Source organism: Leuciscus leuciscus, assembly GCF_965113295.1.
Source record: "Leuciscus leuciscus genome assembly, chromosome: 5".
NCBI classification, from domain to species: domain Eukaryota; kingdom Metazoa; phylum Chordata; class Actinopteri; order Cypriniformes; family Leuciscidae; genus Leuciscus; species Leuciscus leuciscus.
The window spans coordinates 472,965-484,209 of NC_138729.1; the positions used below are offsets into that span (position 1 = coordinate 472,965).

At 43.8% G+C, this 11,245-nt stretch overlaps 2 protein-coding genes across 2 annotated transcripts; both read left to right on the forward strand.

The window, feature by feature from the left end:
* The first annotated feature begins 120 nt into the window (after positions 1-120).
* Positions 121-4,658, forward strand: mtfp1 (mitochondrial fission process 1). The gene is made up of 4 exons (XM_082169520.1): positions 121-321; positions 1,515-1,642; positions 2,108-2,340; positions 3,902-4,658. Exons 1-4 carry the CDS (start codon positions 261-263, stop codon positions 3,966-3,968), a joined length of 489 nt encoding a protein of 162 aa, XP_082025646.1. The 5' UTR covers positions 121-260; the 3' UTR covers positions 3,969-4,658.
* Positions 4,659-6,052: 1,394 nt separating this feature from the next.
* On the forward strand, positions 6,053-9,927 carry LOC309498479 (zona pellucida sperm-binding protein 3). The gene is made up of 10 exons (XM_082169246.1): positions 6,053-6,236; positions 6,308-6,489; positions 6,556-6,653; positions 6,730-6,815; positions 7,466-7,646; positions 8,379-8,484; positions 8,559-8,647; positions 9,086-9,171; positions 9,244-9,339; positions 9,454-9,927. Exons 1-10 carry the CDS (start codon positions 6,149-6,151, stop codon positions 9,606-9,608), a joined length of 1,167 nt encoding a protein of 388 aa, XP_082025372.1. The 5' UTR covers positions 6,053-6,148; the 3' UTR covers positions 9,609-9,927.
* The last annotated feature ends 1,318 nt before the right edge of the window (positions 9,928-11,245 follow it).

An 11,245-nucleotide genomic window follows, 5' to 3' on the forward strand; every position in this document is an offset into this window, starting at 1 on the left:
CTCATGTGATTAATGTAAATAGTAAATGAACTCTGACTTTGACTGCAATAACCCACAAAGGAAACATGAATGAAGATGAATATGTAAAGTGTGTGAGAGTGTGTGTGATTTGCAGACGGTCCCTGAGAACAGGTCCAGTATGGCGCGCCTGAGTGTGTGTGAACAACATCAGATCTCAACACCTCTGATCTGATCGAGGTCTGCCTCAGATATATCACACACACACACACACACACACACACACACACACACTGGCCAGTATGGAGGACTCGCCCGAGAAACATGTGGATATTTACCGAGACACGTGGGTCAGGTTTCTAGGTGAGTGAAAGACAGTCTGACCTCCAGAACCAGTTCCTTCTTCACACGATATGAACACACTAATCCTGCAATATTGATGCTTATTGATGCTCATAATAATACAAGCATTAGTGTGTATGAGATCTAAAAGTTTTTATTATAATTTCAACTTTTTATGTCATAATTATGATTCACCAAAGTCATATGTTACTTTTGCTCCTGTAGACATTCAGAAAATCAAGTCTCTTTGACTCCGTCACTAGTCTATTTTTTCTCCACTAACAGCAGAACAATTCTGTAATTTCTTTCATTTTTTATTAGGGAGAATAATTATTATGAATATAATGAATGTTGTTATTCCCATCACATCTTCAATTATTTATGTGTGTGTTATAACATTGCATGTTGGTCATTTTAAACTGTTCTGAGATTAATGGCCTTTGTATTTTTCTACAGCTAGGCTAATTTAATTTTATGCATTTAAGTTGCATTTATCCTAAAGGCACACGATTCAATATATACTTAAATAAATTGACCATTGGAAATGAAACTGAAAGAAATTATGTTCTCAAGATCAAGAAGCATCATGATTAAGCTGTAAATGTTGAAGTTTCTTCACAGTCGTGTGTGTGTGTGTGTGTGTGTGTTGATGGATTCTCTGGAGCAGCTGATGAGTCTGGTGTGTTTGTCCCATCCAGAACCTCAGGTCTCACTCTAGAATCAACACTGAAGAGACTTAACCTGCAGTTCATTCACTGGCCACTAGAGGCCGGCTGCAGAAGAGACTCAATCCCATAAACCCTCATGTTAAAATGCCCAACTTTACAGCAGAAATAAACATGTTTACAGTCTGGTGCAAAAAGTGGTTTTGGTCTATATTGCAAATGTTGCCCTTCATGACGACTGTGAGGAGGGTGAATATTTGTATAACTCATCCGTGTAAATTAAGCCTTAAAGTTCTGCATAATTAAGGGTGTGGCCACTTGAGTGACAGGTGGATTGCCGCTGATCTCACTACTAGCCGTTTGTCTGCTGTCTGTTAGCGTCACGTCACCTCAGCTAATCCGCCCATTTTCGTTTACCCGGGAGTGACGATGCCAAGATGGCGACAGCCGGCTCCGCCCACTTTAGGCTTAACGCTCTTCAGAAACACTACGGGTGACGTCACACACACTACGCCCATATTTCTTTTACAGTCTATGATTCGTCCGCAGGTTATGCTAACGAGGTTGGCGAGGCGTTCCGCGCGCTGGTGCCTGTCAGTGTCGTGTGGGCCAGTTACGCCGTGGCCACTGCATACGTGTCCGCCGACGCGCTGGATAAAGGCAAGAAAGCAGCGGCGGTGAGTGTAAAAGCCGAAGTTCTTGAAGTTGAAATCACAAAAATGTAGGAACCTGTGAGACTTTTTTTAACCAAAAACACACATATTAATACATTTCATATCACTTCAATCACACAACAGCAGCCAAATATGTAGATTTGAGTCTCAGAGCTTTCCAACTATGTGTGTCTTGTCAAGATTTGATTATGAAAATTTTATTATAAAGTGGTGCAGCAAATTTTGTATTATGACCCCGCCCACTAGGGGGAGGAGCTTGCTGAAAGGTTTTAAAAGTACCATTTACATGGTAACGCAATGTGTACAATTTCACAGGATGAATTTTAAGCTTTTGATTGATTCCTAATTTAGGATGATTATTAAAATAAATGTCCCGCTGATATTCTGAACATTACCGCCATGATTTTGCTTTGAAAAAGTGTGTGTTTTGGAAAGTGCTGTAAAACACGTGTGCCGGGGTGTGTGTAGGCTCACGCAGAGGATGCTGGGAAGGCGGCTCGTGTGGGCGTGGCTGTGGTCGACACCTTCCTATGGCAGGCTCTGGCTTCAGTGGCGATCCCGGGGTTCACCATCAACCGTGTGTGTGCCGCGTCTCTCTTCCTGCTGGGGAAAACCACACGCTGGCCACTTCCTGTGCGCAAGTGGACCACCACTGCCATCGGCCTCTCCACCATCCCCTTCATCATCAAGCCCATCGACAGGTGTGTGTGTGTGTGTGAGTGAGTGTGAGTGACCACCACTGCCATCGGCCTCTCCACCATCCCCTTCATCATCAAGCCCATCGACAGGTGTGTGTGTGTGTGTGAGTGACCACCACTGCCATCGGCCTCTCCACCATACCCTTCATCATCAAGCCCATCGACAGGTGTGTGTGTGTGTGAGTGACCACCACTGCCATCGGCCTCTCCACCATACCCTTCATCATCAAGCCCATCGACAGGTGTGTGTGTGTGTGTGTGTGTGAGTGACCATCACTGCCGTCGGCCTCTCCACCATCCTCTTCATCATCAAGCCCATCGACAGGTGTGTGTGTGTGTGTGTGTGTGAGTGAGTGAGTGAGTGAGTGACCACCACTGCCATCGGCCTCTCCACCATACCCTTCATCATCAAGCCCATCGACAGGTGTGTGAGTGAGTGAGTGAGTGAGTGACCATCACTGCCGTCGGCCTCTCCACCATCCTCTTCATCATCAAGCCCATCGACAGGTGTGTGTGTGAGTGAGTGAGTGAGTGAGTGGGTGAGCGAGCAGATGAGTGTGTCAGTGAGTGAGTCGGTCAGTGAGCGAGTGAGTGAGTCGGTCAGTGAGCGAGTGAGTCGGTCAGTGAGCGAGTGAGTGAGTCGGTCAGTGAGCGAGTGAGTGAGTCGGTCAGTGAGCGAGTGAGCGAGTCGGTCAGTGAGTGAGTGAGTGAGTCGGTCAGTGGGTGAGTGAGTGAGTCGGTCAGTGGGTGAGTGAGTCGGTGAGTGAGTGAGTCGGTCAGTGAGTGAGTGAGTGAGTCTGTGACTGAGTGAGTGAGTGAGTCTGTGAGTGAGTCGGTCAGTGAGTGAGTGAGTGAGTGAGTCTGTGACTGAGTGAGTCGGTCAGTGAGTGAGTGAGTCTGTGACTTAGTGAGTGAGTCAGTGAGTGAGTGAGTCGGTCAGTGAGTGAGTGAATGAGTGAGTGAGTGAGTGAGTGAGTGACTGAGTGACTGAGTGAGTCGGTGAGTGAGTCAGTGAATGAGTGAGTCGGTGAGTGAGTGACTGAGTGAGTCGGTGACTGAGTGAGTGAGTCGGTCAGTGATCGAGTCGGTCAGTGAGTGAGTGAGTCGGTCAGTGAGTGAGTCGGTCAGTGGGTGAGTGAGTGAGTCGGTCAGTGAGTGACTGAGTGAGTGGGTGTCTGAGTGAGTCGGTGACTGAGTAAGTCGGTGGGTGACTGAGTCGGTAACTGAGTCGGTCAGTCAGTGAGTGAGTGAGTGACTGAGTGAGTCGGTGAGTGAGTGACTGAGTGAGTCGGTGACTGAGTGAGTGAGTGAGTGAGTGAGTGAGTCGGTCAGTGATCGAGTCGGTCAGTCAGTGAGTGAGTGAGTGAGTCGGTCAGTGAGTGACTGAGTGAGTGAGTGGGTGACTGAGTGAGTCGGTGACTGAGTAAGTCGGTGGGTGACTGAGTCGGTAACTGAGTCGGTCAGTCAGTGAGTGAGTGAGTGAGTCGGTCAGTGAGTGAGTGAGTGAGTCGGTCGGTGAGTGTGTCTTCATTCAGTGTTTTGATATCAGTCTGTTGGTCATCAGGTCTGTTGATTTCCTGTTGGACTCCAGCCTGCGGAAACTGTACGGTGAAGGAGAAAAGCGTGAATGAGCCTCGTCATGACTCTGACGCCGGTCTGTGATCATCAGCAGCAGAAAAGTGTACCATGTTATCTAGAAACTGTGACCTTCAAGTTCAAACTCTCAAAGACCTTCATTCGCATGTGTCTTACTTTACAGTCATTTTTTTAAATGCAAGGTTTTTTTTTTTTTTTTGAATTGTTGTTTTCAGATGTTTACTTCAGCTTTTTTTGTAATTTTATTGCATGGATTGAATTACAGCTTTTTAAAGTCATTATGTTTGTGCAGGGTTTCTCAAACTCGGTCCTGGAGGGTCACTGTCCTGCACAGTTTAGCTCCAACCCTGATCAAACACACCTAGCTGTGAGTTTCTAGTGATCCTGAAAACATTGATTAGCTTGCTCAGGTGTGTTTGATCAGGGTTGGAGCTAATCTGTGCAGGACAGTGGTCCTCCAGGACCGAGTTTAAGAAACCCTGTGTTAGTGGTTAACGGTGGAAGAATCTAGTACTGTATTATTTCCAAACTGTACAAATGATAAACTAGTGAAGCAAAGTTTCTGATTTCTGTAATATAAAATACATGTATTTTACTTTATAATATCTGATGATCTGTCACGAGGTGCCGTTTCTCATCAAGCCATGAAACACTATGCAAGTTCAGTTCTGATGGTTTTGCAGGAACACAAAATATGGCATTACATAATAAACACATATTTTCAAGTACAAGTCTGCTTATTTCTCAGTGAGTCCTGCCTAATTCACAAAGTGTTTCTTCACAAGACTCAGTGTTTAGCAGGTTTGAGTTTTTCATCCTGATGTTGGTGTTTAAGGGTCCAAGGAGGAAGTTTACTGTGTTTACAGTGAATCTCCTGGTAAAACATCACATTGTTGTATTGAAGTGTTTTCATATTTCAACATGACAGACTGACTTATGAATCTATAGGGTAAAGAAGAACAGTAGGGTTGTGAAAAGGACTTGCTGTATTACATGATTAAAGTTGTTTTATTTGTCATCTAAATAGAAAATACTTAAAATACAAGTTTCTTTATATTGCTTTATATTAACTATATCATATTTCCACTGGATTCAGACAACATATGGTGTCTGATGACTATAAGCCCTAGTGTTGGTCAGATGTGTGTGTGTTGTGCTCCTGATCCGTGGCTTCACACTGTAACCTCCACTCTATATGTAAAGGGCTACACATAAGAAAGGGGTTCTACCTATTAAAAATTGTCTGAATTGTCACACCAGAATCTTCAGTATGAGGGAACCATCTGACTTATTTTATAGTGCTTACTTACACAGTGAAAATGAAAAACCCCTTCAACAAAACATTGAAAACAAACCAAGAGAAAACAAAATAAACTATACTTTGACAATCATAAGCTGCTTGTTTCAATCTCAGATGGACCCAATAGCAGTATTCAAATATTACCCATTCGTTTAAATACCACTTAATTCTATAAACAACATTGCTTAGACAATCACATTAAAGCATGATTTCCTATTAGAGTCCAAAGGTGCATGAAAGACATAGACTTCTCTCACGATTTCCCTCAGAGAGTTGGTCCGGGTCCGAGTCCAAGCAACAGCACCAGAATAAATCCAATCCAAAATGGTGCATGAAAAAAAAAAAAATCAGTGTCCACTTTCATCCACAGTCCTTTCAGTCATTGTTCATGCATCCACCCTTCTCATTCCTGCAATCGTTTTCTACAGACAAAGAGCATAGTAATGCTCATTCAATGTTTAGCAATATGTCAAAACAAAACAAGCATAAAATAAATTCACTTAACATTGTACACCGGTCAGCAGTGGAGGCCCAAAAACAGTTAAATCACTATTTCCCCATAGCACCTGTCACCTTCTTGCCTTCTTCTCTCCTTCTCTTTAACTCTTCTTCTGGTGTTTTATGGCAGTTTGGCAAACCAACGAAAAAGGTGCATTACCGCCACCTACTAATTTGTCTTTAACTCGCTGACTGTGAGTGACTCGATTAGTTAACTCTCTGAGTGACGCGATTAGTTAACGCTCAGCTGACTGTGAGTGACTCGATTAGTTAACTCTCTGAGTGACGCGATTAGTTAACGCTCAACTGACTGTGAGTGACTCGATTAGTTAACTCTCTGAGTGACGCGATTAGTTAGCGATTAGTTAACGCTCAGCTGACTGTGAGTGACTTGATTAGCATCAGCTCCAATAAAGGATGAGAAGTGCTTGTGTTTCTGTTTGGCTGAAGATGATTTCAGGATTGTTGTTCTGGATGTTTGTGGCCACTGCAATGGCACAGAAGGGTGTGTTCTCATCTTTATTTCTCCATGTTGGTGGTGTATCTGTCAGTATAACTGCAGTGGTGTGTGTTCAGATTTGTCTGTAGACTGTGGCAGTGATGGTTGGGTTACGGTACACTGGAGGCCTGGGCTGGGATTCTCCCAGAAGGTGGATCCGTCCAGAGCTCTGCTGGGAACCTGTCCGCCGAGCTCCCTGATGTCCGAGGACACGCTACTCTTCCGTGTGTTCATGCGTGACTGTGGCTTTATCCAGCAGGTACTGAGCTGATTCAGAGCAAACTCCGGTCAATCTCTCACCTGATTCTCTTCCATTGTGTTGAAGGTGATGGAGGACAGAGTCACGTACTCCAACATACTGATCTATGCGCGACGCCCTGAACTTCCCATAATTACCCAGTTGGTGAAGTGTGTCTATGACTCGTAGGTGATCCGGAGCCAGTGGTGAGTGTGGGGTGAATGTGAGTTTTGGTGTAAGTCTTTGGCTTGTTTTGCTCAGGCCTGTAAGCGAGGAGAGCGAGTTCAGGGCAGAGGAACCGGACGAGAATGGAGAACAGGACACCTTCAACATGGAGATCATGAACCGTTAGTCGAACTCACTCCTCATTATCTTCAGCACACATTCCCTGTTTAGTTCAGACTTTCATTCAAATAATGACTTGCTCCACTTCTAAAAAGCCTCATTGATTCAATTTACTAATGTTCTGCTTTTGTATTGAATATCTTGTTATCTGGAAACCCATTTACAGCACAAAAATAAAAATAAACTGTTTACTTGGGTAAATCATAATTGACATACTTAAGTTATTGTATTAAAGTTAAAACTGACATAATTTGAAATTGTCAACTCTAAATTGACATTCATAATTGAGATTTAAAAAGCCAAAATTGACATTTGAAATTGAGAAGAAATCAAAATGAAGGATTTAAACTGTCACAGTTAAAAAATTTGATTAAAAAGCAATAGCCCATAACTGAGTTAAAAAAACAAACAAAAAAACATGCGTTGGTTAATCATGAGCAAATATTAACTTGTGTGGCAGAAATGGTGTTCATAGGTTTCACTCAAATGTCACAGTATATAAAGTAAAATGTGGTACAAATGCGGTTTCTTCCGTTAAAAATACATGTAAGCTAAATGTGCTTTAAGATTTAATATCAACTGTGTCAGTAGGGTCAGATGGGTAAGGACACGGATGAGGATGTTTCTGATCAGACACTGGTTGATTCTGCAGCTGATTTCAGTGGTCCTGCTCCGTCTCTGAGGTTCGGACTGGGTTCCAGTATTCCCATCAGAGCCACGGTGGAGCCGAGGAGCCGCAGATCCCTGAGGATCTACATAAAGAGCTGTGAGTTCACCACAGACGCCGACACGAGCCACACCACACAGGTGCATCCCATCATCGCCAACGCTGGGTAAGAGTCCACTGGATGGGTGTTTGCTATTGGCTGATCTCATGTTAGTGACAGGTTGCCCCGCCCTCGTTCACCCAGAGACCGAGCCAGCAATATCCGTCACTTCTCCGTCTAGGTTAACTATAGACCCGATATAGTCCGGCTGTGAGTAACACACTTCTAGACAAAATAACCTTGAATTTGGTTACATGTCGTTTTTGCCAAAATAACTTGCGAGATGTAAGATATTCCATGTAAGCAAAGCAAACTGATCACAAGGTGTTTTGTTTAATTTCTTCACTCATTTCATTTCTTCATCTAATTGATGGCTGGTCTATTCTTGGGCTGGTTTAGACGTAAGTTTTCACTGACAGCTCAAATGTTGCCTGGTTTTAGCCTAGATGTGTGGGCTCTGGATGACTATTTGACGTCTTTTAAACGCAAAATTGTTTGCTGAGGAAGTTATTCTGATTCAAGACTATTAAAACAATGTGCACCCTTAAATCATTTAGAATAAACACTGCAATATTTCATAAAAAGCAAGAATTTCCATTTTGATTTCATGTTGACTTTAAGGGCATAGCAACAACAATAAAAAAGTCCATTAAGGGTCATGAATTTAACACAATGTGCATCAATGAATCAATATATTCTACAAAACCCCGAGAGATGGTTGTGCTCGGCATGTTTGATGGTTCTCTCACAGGTGTCTGATGATGGTTGTACTCGGCATGTTTGATTGTTCTCTCACAGGTGTCTGATGGAGAGTAAATCCGGAAACTCCAGCTTTCTGCCGCGCCGGCACTCTGATGAAATACGCCTCTATCTCGAGGCCTTCAGGTTTGCTGTGGGAGAGAAGGTGAGCGCCGCGGCTTCATCCTCAGCTTGTATTGCTTGGTGTCGTTCTCAGCTGGTCTCTGTTTCTGTGGGCAGATCTTCCTTCACTGTGATCTGGAAGCTTGTGTCGTCCAGAGGTTGAACGTGGACCGGAAGGCCTGTCACTACGTGCCGGAGAAGCGCAGGTCCTTCACACACACTTCGACTTAAAGGGATAGTTCACCCAAAAATGGATCATCTATCCATCATAAAAGTACATCTATCATGATAAAGTGCTCCACAGGCTCCGGGGGTTAATAAAGGGCTTCTGAAGCAAAGCCATGCGTTTGTGTAAGAAAAATATTAATATTTAATATGAATGGATAGATGCACTTTTATGGACTTCAAAACAGAAACAGCCGTTCACTGCCATTATAAAGCTTGGAAGAGCCAGGACATTTTTTCATATAACTGATTGTGTTCGTCTGAAAGAAGGATGTCATATACACCTAGGATGACGTGAGGGTCAGTAAATCATGGGCTAATTTTCATTTCTGGGTGAACTATCCCTTTAAAACGGATCATGTGAAGCTGTTGATGTCTGGACGTCCTGTAGAGCCGGTTGTGATGACGCTGTGTTTTAGATGGATGCTCCTGGATGACCCGTCCCAGAGCTACGCCTGTTCCTGCTGCGACTCCACCTGCCCGAGGACTGACCTCATGATCGGTGGTACGTGACCCTCGGCACCAGCCTCTCTTCTGGACCAGGACCTGAGCATTAACACCCTCACTTTCTCCACAGGCGTGTCGGCACATAAAGTTCTGGGGCCGTTAGTGATGGTGGAGAATGAGCCTCAGAGCAGCGGGTCACTGGACTCACGGACGAGCTCTGGGCGCGGTCAGTAGTGTTCAGTCATGTCAGGGCTGGGCATTGACACGCATATCATGACTCACAAGTTTGCGATTCAAATTTGATATCATGAAATCATTTGATGCTGATGATGTTGCACAGGTCTGAGTGCGTCTCGTGTCTGGCTGCTGGTGTGTGTGGTCGCGGTGGCGCTGGTGACCGTCATGAGTGTTGTGGCCGTCAGTTATTACCTGTGCTTCTGGAGAGGAGGACGCCTGGGCTACAGGCCGAGCCGAGATCTACTCACCAAATACTGATGCTCAATAAAGAGTCTGAGGCGGCTGTTGGTGTTGTGTCGTGTTTGTCCACCAGGCGGCGTTGTGTATTTGGCAGCTTCTGTCCGCTCAACTCCTGCAGGTACAAGCCACTGATGATCCAGAGGCGAATCAAATGGTAAAATGGATCTGGTTTACTGGACTGACTTTGTCAGTGTTTGAGAAACGATTGCAATGTTGCAAAAGCTTTAAAAGCGGGACGTTTACAGTGTAAATAATGTTTAGTGAACAAACACATTGTGGGACTGAAGAGATCTTGTACTCTAAACCAGTGGTTCTCAGCATGTTTACTCGTACTGTTCACAATACACTATATTTTTATAAGCTTTTAAGGGCTCTCATGGTTTCTTTAACAAAAAAATTACGTTTGGGGACATCAGACGTTTTAATAGCCAAAGGTTCTTCAGGTTCCACTGTTATTAACTAATGGATTTACATCATTTCTTCATGCTTTTCTGGATAAGGATTTTAACTTTCTAACAGATGGTGTTTTAGACCTTAGCTTAACAACTAAAATGTGTATTCATTCTAAAAATACCCTTGTTTTTTAAGATTTTGCTGATATACATTATTTTTCCAGGTTTAACACTTTAAAATGAGCCTTCATGTTTCCAGGACAGTTAATGTTACTCAAATGAAGAATTAAAATACAAAATATCTTGATTTGGTTTGAGCTTATTTTAAAATTTGTCTAATTTCAAATGATTAAGTGGGTTTGGTAGTTTGAGGTTTGCTGAGGGTTTCACACTGATGCCACAGAGGAACTGGTTCTGGTTCCCCAAAGACCTTTTAAAACAACCACACTTCTAGAACGCTTCTATGGGTGTTAAAGGTTCTTCCCGGAAACATGGATGTCAATAAAGCTCATGTTTCTCGGAGTGTGATGGGCTCTGGACCCCTGGCTGAGAACTGCTGCTGAATGTGGACTATTAGGCATTAGGGTATCTAAGCATTAACATGAGTTTATGTAAAGCTGCTTTGAAATAATGTTCTGAGAAACTGCTGTAGAAAGGAAGTGTCCTGGATCAGATCTGAGATCTCGTCCGGCTCTGAAACGCACACACACACACACACACACACACACACACACACACCTGTAATAATAATACTCGTCTCCTCTCGTGGCCTCAGGCTGAATCTCACACTCATTACAGTAATTATAAATCTGCTGTAAAAGCATAGAGCAGCTGGTAGAGTAATGCTTTACTTTGAGCAAACACCTCGTTCACATCCACACTCATTAAGACCCCGTGAGCGACATCAGGACACGTTAGGAGAACCGAGAGACGAAGGGCTGATGAACTGATTTAACGGATTGGTTTCTTCAATGGACACATTATTCTGTCTCTCACACAGGCCTTTTACTGAAGATCTCAAGAGTGGCTGCTCGTCTCTTCAGCCCTGGAAAACAGCATGAGAAAGACTGACTTCGCTACTGAGAGATGTAGTTAAACTAGTCGCCCTGAGATCCAGTACTCTTCCAGAAGATGCCTAACACGGGAATATGGACCAGTCCGTCAGTGGCAGGAAAGAGTTGATACTATAGCTACGTTTGGCCAGAAGCTCAGAGCAGCTCTGGGTCCAGAAACATTACAATGTTATTTACTTTTTGATTGTGT

What these genes read in the sequence shown, in the direction of transcription:
- mtfp1 (XM_082169520.1), top strand. Translation starts at nt 261, where the DNA reads ATGGAGGACTCGCCCGAGAAACATGTGGATATTTACCGAGACACGTGG. An exon ending in CACGTGGGTCAGGTTTCTAG is followed by an intron (nt 322 to 1,514) that starts GTGAGTGAAAGA and finishes ATTCGTCCGCAG; the next exon opens with GTTATGCTAACGAGGTTGGC. An exon ending in AAGGCAAGAAAGCAGCGGCG is followed by an intron (nt 1,643 to 2,107) that starts GTGAGTGTAAAA and finishes GGGTGTGTGTAG; the next exon opens with GCTCACGCAGAGGATGCTGG.
- LOC309498479 (XM_082169246.1), top strand. Translation starts at nt 6,149, where the DNA reads ATGAGAAGTGCTTGTGTTTCTGTTTGGCTGAAGATGATTTCAGGATTG. An exon ending in CACTGCAATGGCACAGAAGG is followed by an intron (nt 6,237 to 6,307) that starts GTGTGTTCTCAT and finishes GTGTGTGTTCAG; the next exon opens with ATTTGTCTGTAGACTGTGGC. An exon ending in CCCATCATCGCCAACGCTGG is followed by an intron (nt 7,647 to 8,378) that starts GTAAGAGTCCAC and finishes GTTCTCTCACAG; the next exon opens with GTGTCTGATGGAGAGTAAAT.